Source organism: Raphanus sativus, chromosome 9, assembly GCF_000801105.2.
Source record: "Raphanus sativus cultivar WK10039 chromosome 9, ASM80110v3, whole genome shotgun sequence".
NCBI classification, from domain to species: Eukaryota; Viridiplantae; Streptophyta; class Magnoliopsida; order Brassicales; family Brassicaceae; genus Raphanus; species Raphanus sativus.
Window position 1 is genome coordinate 34,875,354 of NC_079519.1, and position 18,736 is coordinate 34,894,089.

Here is an 18,736-nt window from a genome sequence, read left to right on the forward strand (position 1 = left end):
CATTTTTTTTTCTTTTTGAAGCCTCAAAATACACGAGCATTATGACTTTAAACTGACTCGAAATGCTTATTTTGCTGAAATGTTAACACTATAGCCGGCAATAAAAGCCTAGATGAATAGTTGAAAAAAAAACGTAAATGAATTGTGAATGTGTTGTAAGTCATTAGCATTCCTAGCCTGCAGAGAAACATGAGATAGCGAGAGCACAATGAAGAAAGTAATACACGTCTCTTGATTGATGTCTGAAGTAGTAAAAACCCAAACGAAATAAATCTTTTATTTTATTTTTCCTGATTTTTTTCCTTTTTTTTCCCTTTTTTTTGTCCGATGAATGAATAGAGTTACACGTGAAAGAAAATTACAAAAGAAACAAAGAAAAGCAGTCCATGCAAATAGAAAGACTGTTTGATTACGAATAATCTATTTACAACCATTTACAGAAACCGAAGATAAAATGTGAATAGATTATTTTGAATGCTTTCCAGGGTATTAAGATCCATCAGTGAGTAAGTTCGCAGCAAACGGGATTGGTAAGTGACTCCACCACTGGAGCTTGGCCATAACATAAAGCAAGCTCAACCTGCAAACAAATACATCAATCATAAAAAAGTTGATTCATTTCAGCTAAGAAAATAGAATAGCCAAACATATTAGGCGGCCTATGGGGAAGAATTATTCTTACCTTCTTCAGAGAAAGCGAAAACACCACCAAGCATGTCGTCATCGTCGTCGTTATCCTCGTCAGCATCATCATTTACTTTTCTTTGATCAGATGGATCATCCTTTACCTCTGCTTCTTCAGCAGTTTCCTTGAAAAACTGCTGAAAATCTGGGGAGCCATCAATGGCACAACCCTCCTCACTTTCCGCTCCTGCATTCATGCTCAAATCAGAACGGTTAGAACTTACATTTGAAGAAGCTCCACTTGTCCCGCTGTTGTTTTCAATAGTTGTTTCAGCGGGCAGGGAGGCGTTCTTTAGCAACATATGAGCCTCGTCTATAGTATAATCGCTGTCTTTGACAGCAGAAGAAATCGAAACCACGGGTTGTTTGAATGTTACAGTTCCACTTCTTTCCTCCTCATTCTCGGTGTAAGCCATGCCTGCTGCTACATTTAGTTTAAAGATTTTTGAGAAACGTTGAAAATGCATCGATTATAGGAAGTTAATTGGACTACCTTTAATTTTTCCAGGCTCAGAAGAAGAAGAATCTCTTTCCACGGGGAATCCTCTGCAAAGTAAAAGAAAGGAAACTCATTGACAGATGCAATCTGAAAAGACGTGATGCAGTTAGTTTAGTCTCTAACGTACCTGTTGCGCATACTGGAATAAACACTGTGAAAATTATCAAACACCGGAAGCAAATCCTTCCTTCTGATATCAACCTCATTTGCAGATACTTTCTCGATTTTCATCTCCCCGCCGCCTCCATGATGATTCAAATTCACATCATTGAACATCGGATAGAAAGATATCTGCAATATTGTGTATATATAATTTAAGGGAATGTCACTCAGCAACAGATCATCCAGAGGATCGTAAGGAGACAGAGAAGTAGATATATATATATATATATATATATATAACCTCTGAGTTTTGCCAGATTGGTTTTCTTCCCGAGTTTATCAGCACCTCTGCATTGGCAAGATAAACGTGGTGTTTCTCAAGTGGCTTCGCTAGATCTTCACTATCAGAAGTCTCAACAACTTTCCGTCCGTCAAAAGTAAGTCCACATATGTTCTCCTCTCTCTCTGGCCAATTTGTTTTCCGGCAGACATCCCAACACTGAAGAGGTTCGACTTTCACTCTCAGTTCCTCTTCAGCGGCGGAACCAATTCGAGAATTGCTCTCAGGCTGGTCTCCTCCGAGAGATGGAACAAGTTTGTACTGAACTACATGACCGGACGGAGTGTAAACCAGTAGATAGTCCAATGCATGAGCTGACGACTGCACGGATTGGTGGAAAACAGCAGCGAGACAACCGGAAGGGAAGGAAGATGGTTTTCCTACAACGGAACTTGCAGCATGGAAGAAACTGTTGCATTTGATTCGGGTAACAACAGAGAGAGTTACCGATGCTGGCGGTGGAAACGAATACTGGGTGGTCATAAAAGATGGACTCGACCACCATGGTAGAGACAACGTTGGAGCAAGCGTTGGTCCATCGACATAAGAATTCCTTACCTCAAGAACATTTTCTCCACCGAAAGGGGATAAAACATAAATATGACAGGTTCCCTTAGATGACACAATAGCAATCCATTGACTGTAGCTGCTAAAGCAAATATCTTGTATTACCTGTGGGGATGGATAGTAGCACATCAGCGTTTGTACACAGAAATGGAAAAAATTGCTACAACAGAAGATGGAATGAGTAAACATACAGCTGATGTCATGCCACGATGCAATTTATAAAGAGGCACATGTGAGGAGCTCCAATCATAGCTTTGAGCACCTGATCCATTCTTTGAAGGCATAATCCGGAAAACGTTAATATTGTTACCGTGGATTGAGGCCGTTACTAATAGAGTGCCACTTGGGTCAAAACAAAGAGCCGATATTGGACTAGTGTGAGCCCTGAAGTGTGCTATAGTCGCTCGAGATTCAAAATCCTTGACAATAACCTGGTCATCATTAAGAAAATGTCATACTCCATTCTTAATATAACCCAAGTCGATCAAGATGCAGCACAAAATAAAAGAACAAAACGTTGAAACATATTTTCAAAGAAAAATGCTGCCGCTAGGAGACTAACCATTCCAGCAACATCAGACTCAGCTGAAGATGCAGCCCGACCAACTTTCCAACCAGGACTGGAGGAAAGAGAAGAACCAGGACCGTCATGCTTGAGATCTTGACAGTATTTAGATATAGTCTTGTAACCCTTATCACCCAAATTGAGTAAACCCGCCGCCAGATGCTTACTAGATTCCATGGCGTACCTCGCCACCAGATTACCACCACTCGGCGACGTAGATGGACTGACGCCAGGAGTAACATTCTGAGGGCTCAGTCGACCTAAACTAGACGATAAAGGACCGTTGGAAGCATAAGCCAACCATCTCGGTCCGACAGACATCGGACCGTATCCTACATTGACCTCAGATATCCCTTGGTTTGACCCAAGCTGAGGAACAGGATACGAGAGCACACTGAATTTGTTTTCAAGTGTTAGCGCATCAAAACAGTAAATCTGCATCCAAATGCCACAACATCAATTAAGACTTCGAGTGGTAACAAACCGCACCGCACAGTTAACCATAACAAAAATCTCTAAATATACCAATATATCTATATATGTTTTTGTTACTATTAGGACCAATACCATGATGCAGTTAACACTAACAAAAATCTCTAAATATACCAATATATCTATATATGTTTTTATCTATATATGTTTTTGTTACTATTAGGACCAATACCACGATGCAGTTAACAGTAACAAAAATCTCTAAATATATCTATATGTTTTTGTTACTATTATGACCACATTCACGGACTAGTCAAATCTAAAAGTAATTAACTGTTGTAGCTGACCTGTGAACGAAGGCCAACAGCTACAATCCGGGGACTGCATCTAACCATATAAACAGTAGAACGGAATCTCAAAACGTGAACGTAGTTGTGAGATCGAAGTGAATAGAACCGCACAACCGTGGGAGAGAGTGCGAGAGGACCATCATCTCTGCCGCCAGTTACAACAGAAGCTGCTGAACCATTGGATGATGATTCATCAGCAACAGCTAAAAGCATCGGATGCGACGATCTAAACCCTTCGACTCCTTCGCATCTAGCAGGCAAAGGCTGCATCTGCAGAAACGTAACGGGATCATCCCGCCTCGACACAAGCTCGCTGACGTGGCTCGCGTCGTCGATATCAACGACTTGAAAGCCGTTGGCGTAACCGAGAAGAAGGACGTTTTTGAAAGAAGATTCGCTTGTTTGTAATCTATCGAAGGATGACCACAACACCTGCTTTTGATCATCATCACATTCAAAAAAATGCCATTGATTCATCGAAGTCAAACCGATAGTCTAAAATCTAAATCCATAAGAACTGATCAGATTTCAAAATCAAAAACCTGATCCTTGAGCTCCTGGGAATCGGACGAGAGAGAGGCGGCGACGGAGGCGCTAGCTGAGCGTACGCCGGAGGAAGCGGTTTTGATGCAGGAGGAGATGAATTTTAGGGAATTAGGTAAAAAGCGGTTGGTCGTCGTTTGGTGATTAACAACTCCGTTGTTGTTGTTGTTGTTGACCTTGGTGGTGCTGCTCTTCATAGTAATGGTTCAAACTTGTTTTTGGAAGAGATTTCCCGGTCACCGGAGGGGGCGAAAAAAGCGATTGAGAAAACAGCATAAGCCGTCGGCGGTTACGACGAGGGGGGAGTATGGAGGAGATCTTTTCAATTCGTGATACAGAGAAGCTTGGCCATTTTTGTTGTTAATTGAATTAGCGGTGGAGTTTGGATTTGGGTTTGCTTGTTGACCTTGTGAGAGATGAAAAAGTTAGAAACGGTTCTTTGCTTTTGGTCTTTTTTTTTCACTTCGATTTTGTTTATTAAGAAAAAAAGAATTACTGGCTACAGTGTGCGTGTGTTGTTGAATTGCTAGAAAAGCAAACAATGGGTTTTCAGGAAAAAAAAGAAGAAGAAGCAAATAATGAGCTAATTTGCCTCAAAATTTCACTGTGTTTGGCAAATTTTTAGTATCCAATATCTTTTAGTATTTTGAGCAAATTAACTCAATTTTATTAGAGTATTTATAATATCCAACTTCTTTTAGTATTTTGTTGTTTCACCTTATTTACAATTCTTTGATTACATTACTTAATAACACAATACATCACTGAAAAGAGATTTTCACCAGAACTTATTAAGGTACTCCAATCTAAAAGTTGAAGACAGTTTTTTTTTCAATTATGAAAATAAATAAAATCTGAAATCCCATCAAAATTATAATAATCTTTAATATTTCACCTATAAAGCTAGCCAATAAACAAAAGTCATTAAATGATTTCTGTTTTAATATATAATAAGAAATATGAAATAATTCTATATGATTTATAAATCATTCTAAGTATATATTTATTCAATTATAAGTAGATTTAGAAGCATTTACAAATGATTCTATAAAGTTTTACAAGTCCTATAAATGAAATATAATCCTTTATAAATAATTTAATAGAATTCTTATAAATAATTCAGAAACTCTAATAAAAATATATTAAAGTATTTTATATAACTTAAATCATTTATTTATAAAATAAACAAACTGATGAAATATTCTTTTATAAATCTGCAAATTGTTAACTTAAATCATTATATGTAATACTTATTGTGTTGTTTGGTAATTTGTATTAATTGTTTAAATAAAGAATTAACAAAAGTCATTAAGCAATCAAATTATTATAGTTTTTTAAAAATTTCATATATGAGCGATAGATAAACAAAAATCAATTATGTGACTTCTCAATTAGTATATAGTAGAATTGTTTTTTTTAATCTAATATCAACAACTATTAGATTTGTTTTCTTATAATTAAAAAAATATATTAAATGAGCACTATGCTTTCCTATCTAACTTGTTGTCTTTAATTCTTAAAATCAACAAATATTGATTTGTTGACAATAAACAAATCTAATAGTAAACAAATATTAAACAGGTTGTAATAATGTTTTCTTAAAATGAGCACCTATTCTTGCATATCTATCTTGTTATCTTTAAATTTGACACCCACTTTACTTTTATTTCATTTTTCTTAACTCATCATAAATTTATATTATTTATGTTTGTTGATTATATATATTAGCAAGCTGATAGAAACATATTCTACTATGAGATTAAGAAAATAAAGTCTAAGCAAGCTCTATTGACAATCTTTCAACAACTTTTAAGTATGAGGGTTTCTACTTTCTTTGTGGTTTCTTGTGTACTCTTTGTTATAACTTATAAGTCATGCTAAAGGTACTATTCAACTTTTTGCTACTATTCAATTATATTTTTATCCAGATTTGTTTCTAGAACGATATAAAATTTGATTGTTCCTATTATACTTAGATAAGAAAAGTAATTGTAATTTTTTGCGCTGACAAATTTTTACTCTTAACCATTTTTCAAAAAGGTGAAACTGTTAAATGGAATTTTTACTTTTTCCATTTGTCATAAACTAGTTGCGGCGGAAGATCAAAAGGGTGGGATTGTTAGATGGTTTGCTGGAGTTTGCGGTCCTGATGGAAGCAAAAAATGCGTAGCTGACATGAAAGAATATCCTCGTTGTGATTGTAGAGATGACCACTTTCCGACTGGACATTATTGCATGTGTTTTTATCATTAATATATGACTTATTTTTGGGTTCATATAATGTGAACCTCTAGGTTCTTGAATTAATCCTTAACTAGATTTTGATCCGCGCTTGGAAGCGCGGAATATTTTACGATAAAAAATTTCACTAATAATATAACAAATATTTTGGTAATTTTAAAGAGTGCATTTAGAATATTTTTGCATTTAAATCAGTGTTTTTTAATTCAACCCGATTGTGATTATACCGGTTAATCCGGAGATCTGACAATTCAATTTTAGGTTTTTAAAATATTCATGTTTAAAAAAAATCATTAAAATCCGAGACTAACCGATTGAACTGTTGGATGACCGATATGTAATCTAATTTGATTTAAATTATAATAGTTTCATAATTTGTAATCTTATAATCCAAATTTTAAACTTTATTATTTTGCAATTTATGAAATTATGACGTTTTTACAAAATTTTAAAGAGAAAATGATAGATATAAAATAACTAAGATTAATTATTGTATTGTTTGGAAACATTGATAGTAGTATAAAAAATATATTGTTTGGAAACATTGATAGTATTATAAAGAAATAAGTATATTGTTTGAAAACATGGATAATAATATAAAGAAAGGAACATTAATAATTTAATGTAGGTTTAACTATAAAGTATAAAAGTGTATTTAATTTAAAAACTTACAAAATAAATGTTAAGTCTAACAGAATGTTTCTGTTTTAATAAGATAGATTTATTTTTATTTTCTAATTTTAAAAGTATAATATAGTCTGATAATATTTTCTTTTTTTTTACAAAATATATCGATTATGAAATAGATGATTCCTTTTGGTTACAAGTTCACTCTAGGAATGAACCCAAAAATAACTTTATATATTTATCCGATAAGATTGACCATATGTCTATTACCAAAATCTATTTAGCAATAAGACTATCTCTATTTATATGCGCAAGAAATTAATTTTATTTTTGTTTATTTTGTATTATTTTCTAAAACGCTAGTCAAATATATTATGATAAACTATAAAAAAAAATTAGATGATTCTACATATAAAATTTTATATGTCATATGAGGATGCACATTTGACTTCACCATCTTATATAAGATATCCATATTTGATGGTTTTACTTGCACTATACTGATTTCACGCAAAAAAAAATTATTAATCTGTATAATTCACATTCGCTTAGATTCAAAACTCAAATCTCAATATATAAGATTTTATGAATTCTTAATTAAACCATTGGATTGAATCGAATTTTACCAATTATTTTATATCTTAAAAAACATGACTAACTTGGATAAATTTAAAGGAAATGTAAGAACAAAATAAAAAAATACTCTAAAGCAGTCTCCTTTATAGTCTTTGTTAATAAGTTGCATTAGTAATAAATTATTACAAACATAGTATTTATTAAATTATATAACGACAAGTGTATCATTACCAGCCTAATGATTAATTAAATGTACTAATAAATTAATATCAAAACATTTTTTTTAAATCAACATTTTCAAAATTTATACGAGTTTTTTTTGTTGTGTTTTCAGTTTAGATATGATTTGCTCTTTCATAAAACATATTACAGAAAAATAATGAATATATTATTTTTTAGGAGATTCTCATGCATATTTGGGAAGGCTTTTGAAATGAATAAGATGAAATTATGTGTCCATTTATACAATAATTCAAATTTAATCATATACTAGATTTTGATCCGCGCTTTCAAAGCGCGGGTTTATTTTCCTTTATTTTTTTTTAACTTGACAAATATTTAGTAAATATCGTATTTTGTATTTTTGTTTTTTATAAAAGACTTAAGCTTTTTTATTTTTCTTTATCGTGTTTTATTTTAAAAGAATATAGGCCAGAGCACAATATCCGGACCCGAAGAACCAACCCGAAACCGACCGAAAAATCAGGATCCCGAACCCGATCAGACCCGGGGTAAATATCCGAATGAGTTCTAAATTGCTATATCCGAAGAACCGGTCTCGAATCTGACCCGAACCGAGAACCAAATGAGTACCCGAAGATATCCGAAATATATCTAAAAATATATGTTATAATTATATTTATAATTATTTTAATTTTTAAATTGATATTATAAGTTAACTATAGTTGTTATTTTCGATACTTTTGAGTATTTTTGGATAAAATATGATAGTTTGGATAAAAGTTTACCCAAAAAACTGTATAAAATATATATTTTTGGTTACTTTTGAATAATTTGGATACAAAAATTTGAACCGAATCAGATACTTTGGTTATTTTGAGTACAAATAACCGAACCCGTTAGATACTTTGGTTATTTGGTTATTTTGCAGGTTCTTATGCATGAGAACCGAACCCACTCGGATCCGGAAAGACCCGACTCGAATCCGACCCGAAATTTTATAATACCCGAATGTGGTTTAATTTCAAAACCCGAATGGGGTTTAATTTCAAAACCCGAAAAACTCGATATCCGAAAGAACCGATCCGTATCTGAATGGGTATCCGAATTTCCAGGTCTAATGAGTATTTATATTTAGAAAATTAAACTTTATTTTTTAATGAATTAAGTTGGTATAACTCTGATATATTAATTTTATTATGTGGTTAATTTTTTAATAAAAAATTATATACTTTTAATAAAGATTTATACTTTTCAATGAAAAAATTCAAAAATTTTTATGAATGCTTAAATTATATTAAAAAGAAAAAACATAATAATTAAGTTATTAATTTTTGTTCACTACACAAAATATTAATAATGGTTGAAAATAAATTATTTGAATTTGGAAAAAAAATAAGAATTGGATCTGATTTCTTAATCGGCCCAAATGGTCCAAAAGAGATGATGTGGGCAGTGGGCTGGATCCAAAAAATGACCCAATAAAAATGTGTTATTAATATTACTTAATTGCCCTTAATGAAATAAGTAATGTTAGTTAAAGAAATGATAGGTTTAGGTAAAAAGCACAATAGGATCATGCTTTAATAGTATAGATGTTTGAACAAAGAAAAAAAATCATATATGTTGTTGTACTATTGGTAGATGATTCAATTTCAGTTTGAATGGAGGTTGAATAACCTGATGACACTTCAGACAAGTTTGTTGGTGGTTTGCCAAAGCAGTTGAAGTCTGCTGAATGCCTTACTAAAGCTCTGCGTTTTGGAGATGGAAGATTAGTTTACGAGACTGATTGCGATAGAGGTTTTATTTCACACTAGACTGAGTATAAATACTCTCCTTCATCCCTTTAAGTCTTTAACCTAAGAATCTATAAGGTGCAGAAAACACTGTTTTGAGAAACAGTTTTCTTGTTGCCCTGTTGGTCGCTTGTGCTCTTGTTTGAAGCGTTGTATCGTCTTTCATCTCTAGAACGCCAGGACTGAATCCTTGGTCTTTTACATTTTCTGTTCATGTCTTTTCTTTACACAAACGAGAGTAGACAAAACAGAGTGAAAGAGACATGATTATATTATATGTTTTAACTCATATAAAGTATGTGACAATCATGTACTTGGAGAAACATAATTGTATTATATGTTTACCACAAAAAGAAAAATAAACATAATTGTATTGTCCATGCGACTTTTCTCGTTCTACATCTAGCGTCTACCCGATTCTAATCTATTAATCTTTGATCAGAGTTCCACGTTTTTCGATCTATGTTCGAACTAAATTACTATATATTCTGTAAGACAAAAGCAAGCCACCTACTGTTTTTGTCTCACTTGATTTGATTCCCGTCCCCTTTTAATTAGTTATTACCCATGAGATGCTCAAGCCAATGTAATATAAACAAACAAAAAAGTGTAAAATATTCGTTCGTTGTCCAGTTCTCGACTCCTATAAAAATGTTTAGGGAACTTGAAGTACTCACCAGAAAATAAACTTCGATAGATACTCTTACTTTCGCATTTTAACTTTCTCACTAGGAAAAAGAGAAAGAAAAAAGAAAGAGTAATTATGGAGAGACAAAAGAGTATTATGGAGAGACAGAAAAGCATGGAAAGTGGTTTACTCAGGAAGAGTCTCAGCATAAGAGAAAGGAAACACCCAAACGACGATAGCTATCTTGATACCGGTTTATCATCAAAGCGGCATAAAGAAGCAAAGAAACATCAAAACGAAGATGGTGAATGTTCTGTCACATCCTCTGTGTGTCTTATCACCTTTATCGTCGTTACTGGCTCTTTCTGCGTTGGTTGTGGTGTGAGTTGCTTTACTCTCTTGGTTTTGTTTCAAGATTGGTTCTATAATATTAGTTTACGCAATAAATACAATTAACAGTTAGACTAACTGTCACGAAATTTCCGAAGGATAACGCTTCATATCTTCTTTCTCTGTTATTAGTATTACGATCCAAAATTATATAGATTTTATTCTAATTGAGGTTGATGTATCGATTTGGCAGACCGGTTATTCTTCAGTTGCCCAACATGGAATTGTCAGTGATTTATCTCTCTCAGTTGCCGAAGTAAGTCTAATATAGTATGGATATGTATATATATACTAAATATTGTTTTTATTTGGATTCTATAAGTTTATTACAATTTTATGTTGAAAAGTAGCTTAAATATTTGTAAATATTTACACTGCGCAAAAAAATTAAGTCTATATCACTTATATTTAGGGTTTATGTTTGTTAGAAGTCCATTTGATATATGACAAGGAAAATATCATTTGTGCTATAAACTTAAATAGAAGATAAAACCATGTTATGATGGAATATTTAATTCATTAGAGTTCTATTTACTAATGAGGAAGCCATCTATATATTGTCATTCTAAGAATATATTTTCTATTTTTTTGCGATTAACTCTAATAATTTTACAGTACTCAGTGTTCGGGTCAATCTTGACATTAGGAGGACTCATTGGTGCAGTATTTAGCGGTAAAATCTCTGATGTTTTGGGAAGAAAACGAGTAAGTAATTTTGTTCCATCCATTTCAATTTAATTGTTGTTGTAGAGTAAAATTTTTGTTTTAAAATAAATGTTTTAAAATGTCAATGAAAATTTATTAATAAATTTTTTTAATTTATTTTTATTGGTTGAAATATGATTAAATATATAAATAAATTGTGTTTTGTTTTAAAAATATACAAAATCTTATGTTTATTAATATGTGTGCATACATCTAGACTGATTAAAATGAAATATGTGGAGTAGTTATAAACTCATCCAAATATTTGGTCGACCGGTTAACTAATACGAAATCGATCTATACATACTAACAATAATTGTTTATCCCATAACAACTGGAAAACAGGCAATGTTTTTCTGTGAAGCTTTCTGCGCAACAGGCTGGCTATGTATCGCATTGGCTAAGGTTTATTAATTACTATTTTTGTGTTGTTCCTGTTTTCTTTAGTTTAGTACATTTCTTGTTATATGACTGTTCTGTCTATAATTAAAGGATGCACTTTGGCTGGACTGCGGAAGATTCCTACTTGGAATAGGGGTTGGCATCTTTAGCTACGTGGTAACATATTGTAATTCATTCGTTTGTCTAATTTATGTTGCAGTCTCTAATTCATAAATATATATATATATATATATATATATATATTTTTCTTATATAGATTCCCGTGTATATTGCGGAAATAGCACCAAAACATGTTCGAGGATCGTTCGTGTTTGCTAATCAGGTTCAAAGCTCATACTAACATGAATTCTATTTACAATTAATATAATGTAGAATTCTTATTTATTTTGTTGGAATTGTTTTAGCTAATGCAAAATTTTGGACTTTCACTATTTTTCATCATTGGAAATTTTATTTCCTGGAGATTTCTATCAATCATTGGTAAGATCCGATAAATTTCTTTCATGAATAGACTAATAATTACATTACTGGATTAGTTCAATACCGATTAAATCAATCTTTTGTTGTCCTTAAGGTATGGTTCCATGTGTTCTACACGTCGTTTGTCTATTCTTCATTCCTGAGTCTCCAAGATGGCTGGTAAGACAACTCTAACGGTCGCTTTAACTATCGTTAAGAAATTTATGTGCCAGCAAATTGGTGCCTCCAGCCAAAATTGTGTGTTTCAAATATAATACCAAAATAATGGTTAATTAGCATGGGAAATAATTCTTTTTTTTACTTTTTACATAATTTACACCTAAAGAAATTAACTCTATAAACATTATATATTACATAATATTGAGTTCAAATATGTCGACGTCTTAGCCTTTTGTCAAACAAACAAAAAAATGAGAAATTGCCAAAAATACCATTTTCATAGTACCACTTTTCATGTTTATACTAACCACTTTTACCACTACTTTTAATGAAGGGTTTAGATTTGAACTTTTAGGATTTAGGGTTTAGATTTTATGTTTTAGGGTTTAGATTTGATGTTTTAGGGTTTAGGGTATAAAGTTTAGGGTTTAGAGTTGAGGATTTAGGGTTTATAGTTGAGGTTTCAGGGTTTAGGGTTTAGGATATTGAATTTAGGGTATATAGTTTAGGGTTTAGGGTTTAGAGTTGAAGATTTAGGGTTTAGGGTTTAGAATTGGGGGTTTAGGATTTAGAATTTTGGATTAAAATTTTGAAAAACATATAAAAACAAAGATATAAGGGTCTTTAACATTTTAATAAATAAGGTATTTTTGAAAATGTGTATTTAGTGGTGGTAAAGATGAATAATGGTACCTTCAAAGTGGTATTTTTGAAAATTCCCCCAAAAAAATATGTCGACGTCTTAACATCTTGTGCTTAACTAGTTTAATTGAGATGTCAAAAAGAACTTAATTTGATGATATATTTATATGCCACTTATACTCTAAATTAAATACACATAATGTTTCCAAGTTATAGTAGTAAACATATTTTTGAGAGACTATCATGTGTCATTTAACATTTTACATATATTTTATTTTTATTTTTATAAATTAATTATTTATTGATTTTCCCTCTTAATTTAGTTCTAAAGATAATGTTAATTATTTTTACACCAACTTGACTAAGTTCTCAGTAAAAATTGTTTTCAAAGGAATTTTTATTCACTTTTATGTCACATTTAGTACTGGTGGTAATCTATATTTTAGTTACAAATATAGATATTATATTTTTTTTAAAAACAATATAGATATTTTCTTATATTAATTTGAAATATATTGCACATAGATTATCTTATAAACTGAAAACGCTGAGAATTACCAATATGGAATATGTAGCACAGTATACCTTGCATTGGTTATGACATTTTCATTTTTTTTTTATGTTATTGAAATTTCGACAGGCAAAAGTTGGTCGTGACAAAGAATGCAGAGCTTCTCTACAACACCTAAGAGGCCATGACGTGGACATCTCACAAGAAGCTAACGCAATTATAGTACTATAACAATTTAATTAGTTAATTTGAAAATTAGTGTCGTCATAATCTTGGTTTTCTAAGCTTTGGCAACTTCTTATTTGTTTTAGGATACAATGGAATTTTCACAACAAAGCGGTGAAACTGGATTTGTGGAACTGTTTCAGAGGAGATATGTATTTCCGTTAATTGTAAGTATATTTAGGACTCACATAATTATTTTGAGTATTTCCACTTAGAGCATTTCTAATTTCACTTTATTTTTCACAAAAAATAGAGTTTTCTTTTTACAAAAATAGTGCTGTAAAAAAGAGTTTAAACTTTAAATAAGATTTGTTACGCGCGATATACCGACGATTTACTACTGGGAATCGTGGATGCCGTAAAGCTAAAATATTTTAATCCTATTCTATTTTCCATTACATAATGGAGTACAAATAAATATATTCTATAAATGAAATATTTTTGTTCATTATTCCATTTTTCATTCTAAAATACAGTAAAATTGGAGAAAATATACTTTATTATATAATTAGTCTATTTTAGAGAAAAAATAGAATTTTATTCTAGAAATTCTTTATTTTTTTACTGATTTAAATGTTATGTATAATGATATTTTGTTATTTTGTATGTAGAGGTAAATGTAGAATTTTATTCTAGAAATTCTTTGTTTTTTTACTGATTTAAATGTTATGTATAATGATATTTTGTTATTTTGTATGTAGAGGTAAATGAAGGTAAAGAGTAAGATTTGGAATGTTAAATAAAAATGAACATATTACAAATTATTTTAATGATTCATATAAGAGTTAGACAAAAAAGATAATAAAACACTGAACTTGTGTTATCGGCATGTATCTTCCATTTGTATATGTCTAATTATTCTCCATTTTTGCCATTGAGATATCTCCTGAACTTTGTTAATAAATTCACTTCTACAGATCGGAGTTGGTTTGATGCTCTTGCAACAACTGTCCGGTAGCGCAGGTGTTATCTATTATGCTAGTAGCCTGTATGAAAGAGGAGGTATTAAATATATACATCGAGCAGATTTCAATATATTTTCCGAACTTTATACTTTGCTTTAAATTTTTTTGTCATCCACTTTGTTTTAATTTGCGGATAAATTAACTAATGGTAATTTTTTATTTCAGGTTTCCCTAGCGCTATTGGCACATCTGTAATGGCGACAATAATGGTAAAAACCAATAATGAAATTAGTTTGTACTAAAATATTCTCATGATTTCTTTTGAGAATTAAATTCTCATGTTAAAGACTGACTCTAAATTAGTCGGTCAGAGAAATGTTTTGCTTTTGCTCATTAGATCTCCACAATGCTTTGTTATAAACTATAAATATTTCTTTACAGATACCAAAAGCGATGATTGGAACAATCATTGTCGATAAAATGGGAAGAAGAACTCTACTTATGGTTGGATATTTACGCAATTAAATATCACTGTTTTGCTGAAGCAATATCTAATAGATTTAGTCTATATTTAATGTATTATTTGTTGTTACTTAATTGTTGTGCAGGCTTCTTGTGCTGGAATGGGCCTGTTTGCTTTGCTCTTAAGTGTTTCCTACAGTCTCAAGGTGATCTTTTCTATATACCCTTTTTTCTTTTTGACAAAGTATTTTCACCTTTCTTTACTTCTTATCAACAAATACTTTTAAATATAATATATATTAAAAAAAACCACCTACAGTTCTGAATTTTGAAATTATACTAGAATTTTATATGCGCTAAGCGTAAAATTTATTCTTTATTTAAATATTCAAAATTTCTATGAGAAATTATATGTTTATATAATAAATTATTACTTTTAATAAAAGTTGTGTTTTGTGATGGTTATATTTATTTCAAACTGTAAAATCTATTCACAGATGTGATAAATTATAACACTATTTAGAAACAAATTTATAATATTACATGTTAAAATTTATTAATCGATCTGTATTAGTAGATTTAATACATATATATATATATATATTTAATCTTACAATTCTTAGTTTTTTTCTTTGAGAAAACTTACGATTCTTAGTTACTAAATTTCCTTCCCTAATGTTTATATAGTCATTCGGCATTCTACCAGAACTCACTCCACTTTTTACCTTCATCAGCATACTGGTAAACACATCTATATTACCTCTTTTTGCTTTAAGTATAATTTTGTGAACGTATCTAACTATTTCGATGGTTGGATAAATACGATTTTATTTCTATCATAGGGTTATGTTATATCATATGCTTTGGGAATGGGAGGGCTACCATGGATTATAATGTCTGAGGTAATACATAAAGCTCAATAAGTCAATATATAGTGTTAATAATAATACATATGTCTATGTAACTCAAATTTTAAAATATAAGAAATCAAACTTCCCTAACTCCTACATTTTTACAGATATTTCCTATGAACGTAAAAGTTTCAGCTGGAACTTTAGTTACTGTTACCAACTGGGCATGTGGTTGGATTATTACTTTCACCTTCAATTTATTAATGCAATGGAATGCATCAGGTAAATGCTCATTTGATGTATATATGTCTTTTTGACAACTATGTTTATACTGTATGTTCTTTTTTTTTTTTGAAAAATTGTTTATATGTTCTTGTAACACTTATTTTGCAAGGGACACTACAATATATTCATATTCCTGATTATCTTGTGAACAACTTTTTTTCAGGAACATTTTTAATTTTCTCGTCCGTCTCAGCCGCGTCGATCGTGTTTATCTATTTAATAGTGCCTGAGACGAAAGGAAGGTCACTCGAAGAAATACAAAAATTGCTTTCGAATTCTGTTCATTAATACAAAGTATCGTTTTATTTCTTGTTGCAAGAAAAGTAAAAAAAAAGGATAGTTTGAAAAAATGTAAAAAAAAGAAAGTAAAAGAAAAGAGTTATAAATTTATAAATAAGAAAAAGAGTTAAAAATTTATTATCGTTCATGTGAGTTTGACTTGTGTTGGATGATTATATCGAATTTTTCTTTGGTGCCTAAAACAATATGTTATTGTTGATGTTAAAATAATTAACTATTAATATCATTAAAAAGTTATAAATCATATTGGAATTGATTGATTTTGCAAATATCGTAGTAGTACACAAAAAGAATGAAAATGACAAGTTTGCATAGATTTTACAGAAAAAAAAAAGATACCAGCTCATGAGTTCTATAAATGCATTCTTTATTTTTCGAGTACAATCAAATACTCATGCACCGAAACAGCCAGGATAAAACATATTTGATGAAATTGGGAGGCATATACTGCTACAAGGTCATGTGCAAGTAATTACAAACTCCTCCCTCGTAAAAATAACAAGCTTTCTCTGAAGACAAACTTTGACATCAGAATCAACCATGTCACTAAAATAGATATGATTTTGAAATTTGATAACTGGACCTGTGAAACTTCCATACTTTGCCAAGATACTTGTAACAACGTCACAGTGCTCCACGCTTCAGCTTTGAACATGAATAAATATCATCTGTGAATAGCAGGACCGGATGGATAGAACTGGATACCATTAATAAGACCAGACTCCTCAGCTATATTCATCAAATGCCACCCGGCGTCCACTAAACCGGCCGAGCAGGGCCGTCTCCAGAGCCGGACTTGGGCAGAGTTTCACGAAACATCAGTGTAGGGCCCCCACCTAATGGGCCCCCATTTCCAATTTTTCCCAATGTAAATATGTAATGTTTTTATTCATTTATCAAAAAAAAATATATGTAATGTTAATATATTAATTTTATGTGCAAAGTCAAACTAAAAAACAAAGTTTTGGTTTGTACTGTACAAAATAAAATATATAAGTTTTTAACAATAGCGCAAGTAACTTACGGTAAGTTATTCGACTGTCTGTATTTTATTTTTATTTAAATAATGGTAAATATTATAATAAATTTAAATAAGTAAAAAACATCATTTTTAACCCACTAGAGAAAACTTACGAGAGATAGTCTTTTCAACTTCTCCTCTTCTCTTTACTCTGTAAAAGAAAGCAAGTTCATAAGAAAACCAGATTTTTTTTTTTGTTCTATAGATTTTCGATGCTGCTTTTTATTATCAAAACTATGATAAGTTCATCTTTATTTCGAATAGGACCCCAAAAATCTCAGGTCCGGCTCTGGCCGTCTCAAATTTTTCTTGGACCATGTTCAAAAAATATTAACGATATATATAAAATATAATAAATTCATTTTAGCAATTAATATTTCTATTTATATATATCTAATGCTTTTTATAAATTCTAAATTCTAAAGTTTCAGACAATAATTTATGTATATACTGTTGAAAAATTCTTATTTTTTTTTACTTTTATATTTGAACCATGTTCGATCGCACCACTTGCACGTGCTATTAGATGGTCTTGCGGCCGAGATGGCTGACGGTCAAGTCAAACCTTATAATATAAAACTAGATTTTGACCCGCGCTTTTGAAGCGCGGGATATTTAACGATGAAAATTTTTACTAATAATTTAACAAATATTTTGGTAATTTTTAAAGAGTGTGTATTTAAAATATTTTTGTATTTAAATCAGTATTTTTAAATTCAACCCGATTGTGATTATACCGGTTAATCCGGAGATCTAACAATTCAATTTATGTTTTTAAAATATTCAATTAAAAAATCACTAAAACCCGAGACTAACCGATTGAACTGATGGATGACCGATATGTAATCTAATTGGATTTAAATTGTAAAAGTTTCATAATTTTTAATCTTATAATCGAAATTTTAAAGTTCACTATTTTGCAATTTATGAAATTATGACGTTTCTACAAAATTTTAAAGAGAAAATGATAGATATAAAATAATTAAGATTAATTATTGTATTATTTGGAAACATTGATAGTAGTATAAAAAATATATTGTTTGGAAACATTGATAGTAGTATAAAGAAATAATTATATTGTTTAGAAATATTAATAGTATTATAAAAAAATAAGTATATTGTTTGGAAACATGGATAGTAGTATAAAGAAAGGAACATTAGTGATTTAGTGTATGTTTAACTATAAAGTATAAATGTGTATTTAATTTAAAAACTTACAAAAATAAATGTTAGGTCCAACAGAATGTTTCTGTTTTAATAAGATA

The 18,736-nt window shown here is 30.7% G+C and overlaps 2 protein-coding genes across 5 annotated transcripts; one reads left to right on the forward strand and one right to left on the reverse strand.

Annotated features, from left to right (window-relative positions):
- Positions 1-255: 255 nt before the first annotated feature.
- Positions 256-4,542, reverse strand: LOC108828252 (autophagy-related protein 18h). 4 transcript variants are annotated; one of them, XM_056994381.1, is made up of 9 exons: positions 4,082-4,542; positions 3,537-3,974; positions 2,755-3,192; positions 2,384-2,623; positions 1,587-2,297; positions 1,311-1,474; positions 1,178-1,230; positions 683-1,102; positions 256-580 (listed from the first exon to the last, which is right to left on the reverse strand). In XM_056994381.1, exons 1-9 carry the CDS (start codon positions 4,277-4,279, stop codon positions 576-578), a joined length of 2,667 nt encoding a protein of 888 aa, XP_056850361.1. In that variant the 5' UTR covers positions 4,280-4,542; the 3' UTR covers positions 256-575. The 4 variants fall into 4 exon arrangements, with proteins under 4 accessions (XP_056850361.1, XP_018457383.1, XP_018457381.1 ...); XM_018601881.2 differs by having other exon boundaries at positions 683-1,105; XM_018601879.2 differs by having other exon boundaries at positions 683-1,108.
- A 5,010-nt stretch (positions 4,543-9,552) lies between these two features.
- Positions 9,553-16,487, forward strand: LOC108826027 (sugar transporter ERD6-like). The gene is made up of 18 exons (XM_018599397.2): positions 9,553-10,514; positions 10,717-10,779; positions 11,139-11,228; positions 11,574-11,633; positions 11,721-11,786; positions 11,887-11,952; positions 12,035-12,110; positions 12,205-12,269; positions 13,552-13,644; positions 13,734-13,814; positions 14,565-14,649; positions 14,778-14,821; positions 14,994-15,056; positions 15,161-15,220; positions 15,702-15,755; positions 15,857-15,916; positions 16,033-16,147; positions 16,314-16,487. The coding sequence occupies exons 1-18, from the start codon at positions 10,269-10,271 to the stop codon at positions 16,436-16,438; spliced, it is 1,512 nt and encodes a 503-aa protein (XP_018454899.1). The 5' UTR covers positions 9,553-10,268; the 3' UTR covers positions 16,439-16,487.
- The last annotated feature ends 2,249 nt before the right edge of the window (positions 16,488-18,736 follow it).

Excerpts from the sequence above, each read along its gene's own strand:
- LOC108828252 (XM_018601879.2), bottom strand. The coding sequence starts at position 4,279 with ATGAAGAGCAGCACCACCAAGGTCAACAACAACAACAACAACGGAGTT. Across the intron at positions 3,193-3,536 it reads CTGTTGGCCTTCGTTCACAG|ATTTACTGTTTTGATGCGCT; the intron begins GTCAGCTACAAC and ends ATTTGGATGCAG. Across the intron at positions 1,231-1,310 it reads TATTCCAGTATGCGCAACAG|AGGATTCCCCGTGGAAAGAG; the intron begins GTACGTTAGAGA and ends TTTACTTTGCAG.
- LOC108826027 (XM_018599397.2), top strand. The coding sequence starts at position 10,269 with ATGGAGAGACAAAAGAGTATTATGGAGAGACAGAAAAGCATGGAAAGT. Across the intron at positions 10,780-11,138 it reads TATCTCTCTCAGTTGCCGAA|TACTCAGTGTTCGGGTCAAT; the intron begins GTAAGTCTAATA and ends ATAATTTTACAG. Across the intron at positions 15,057-15,160 it reads GAAGAAGAACTCTACTTATG|GCTTCTTGTGCTGGAATGGG; the intron begins GTTGGATATTTA and ends ATTGTTGTGCAG.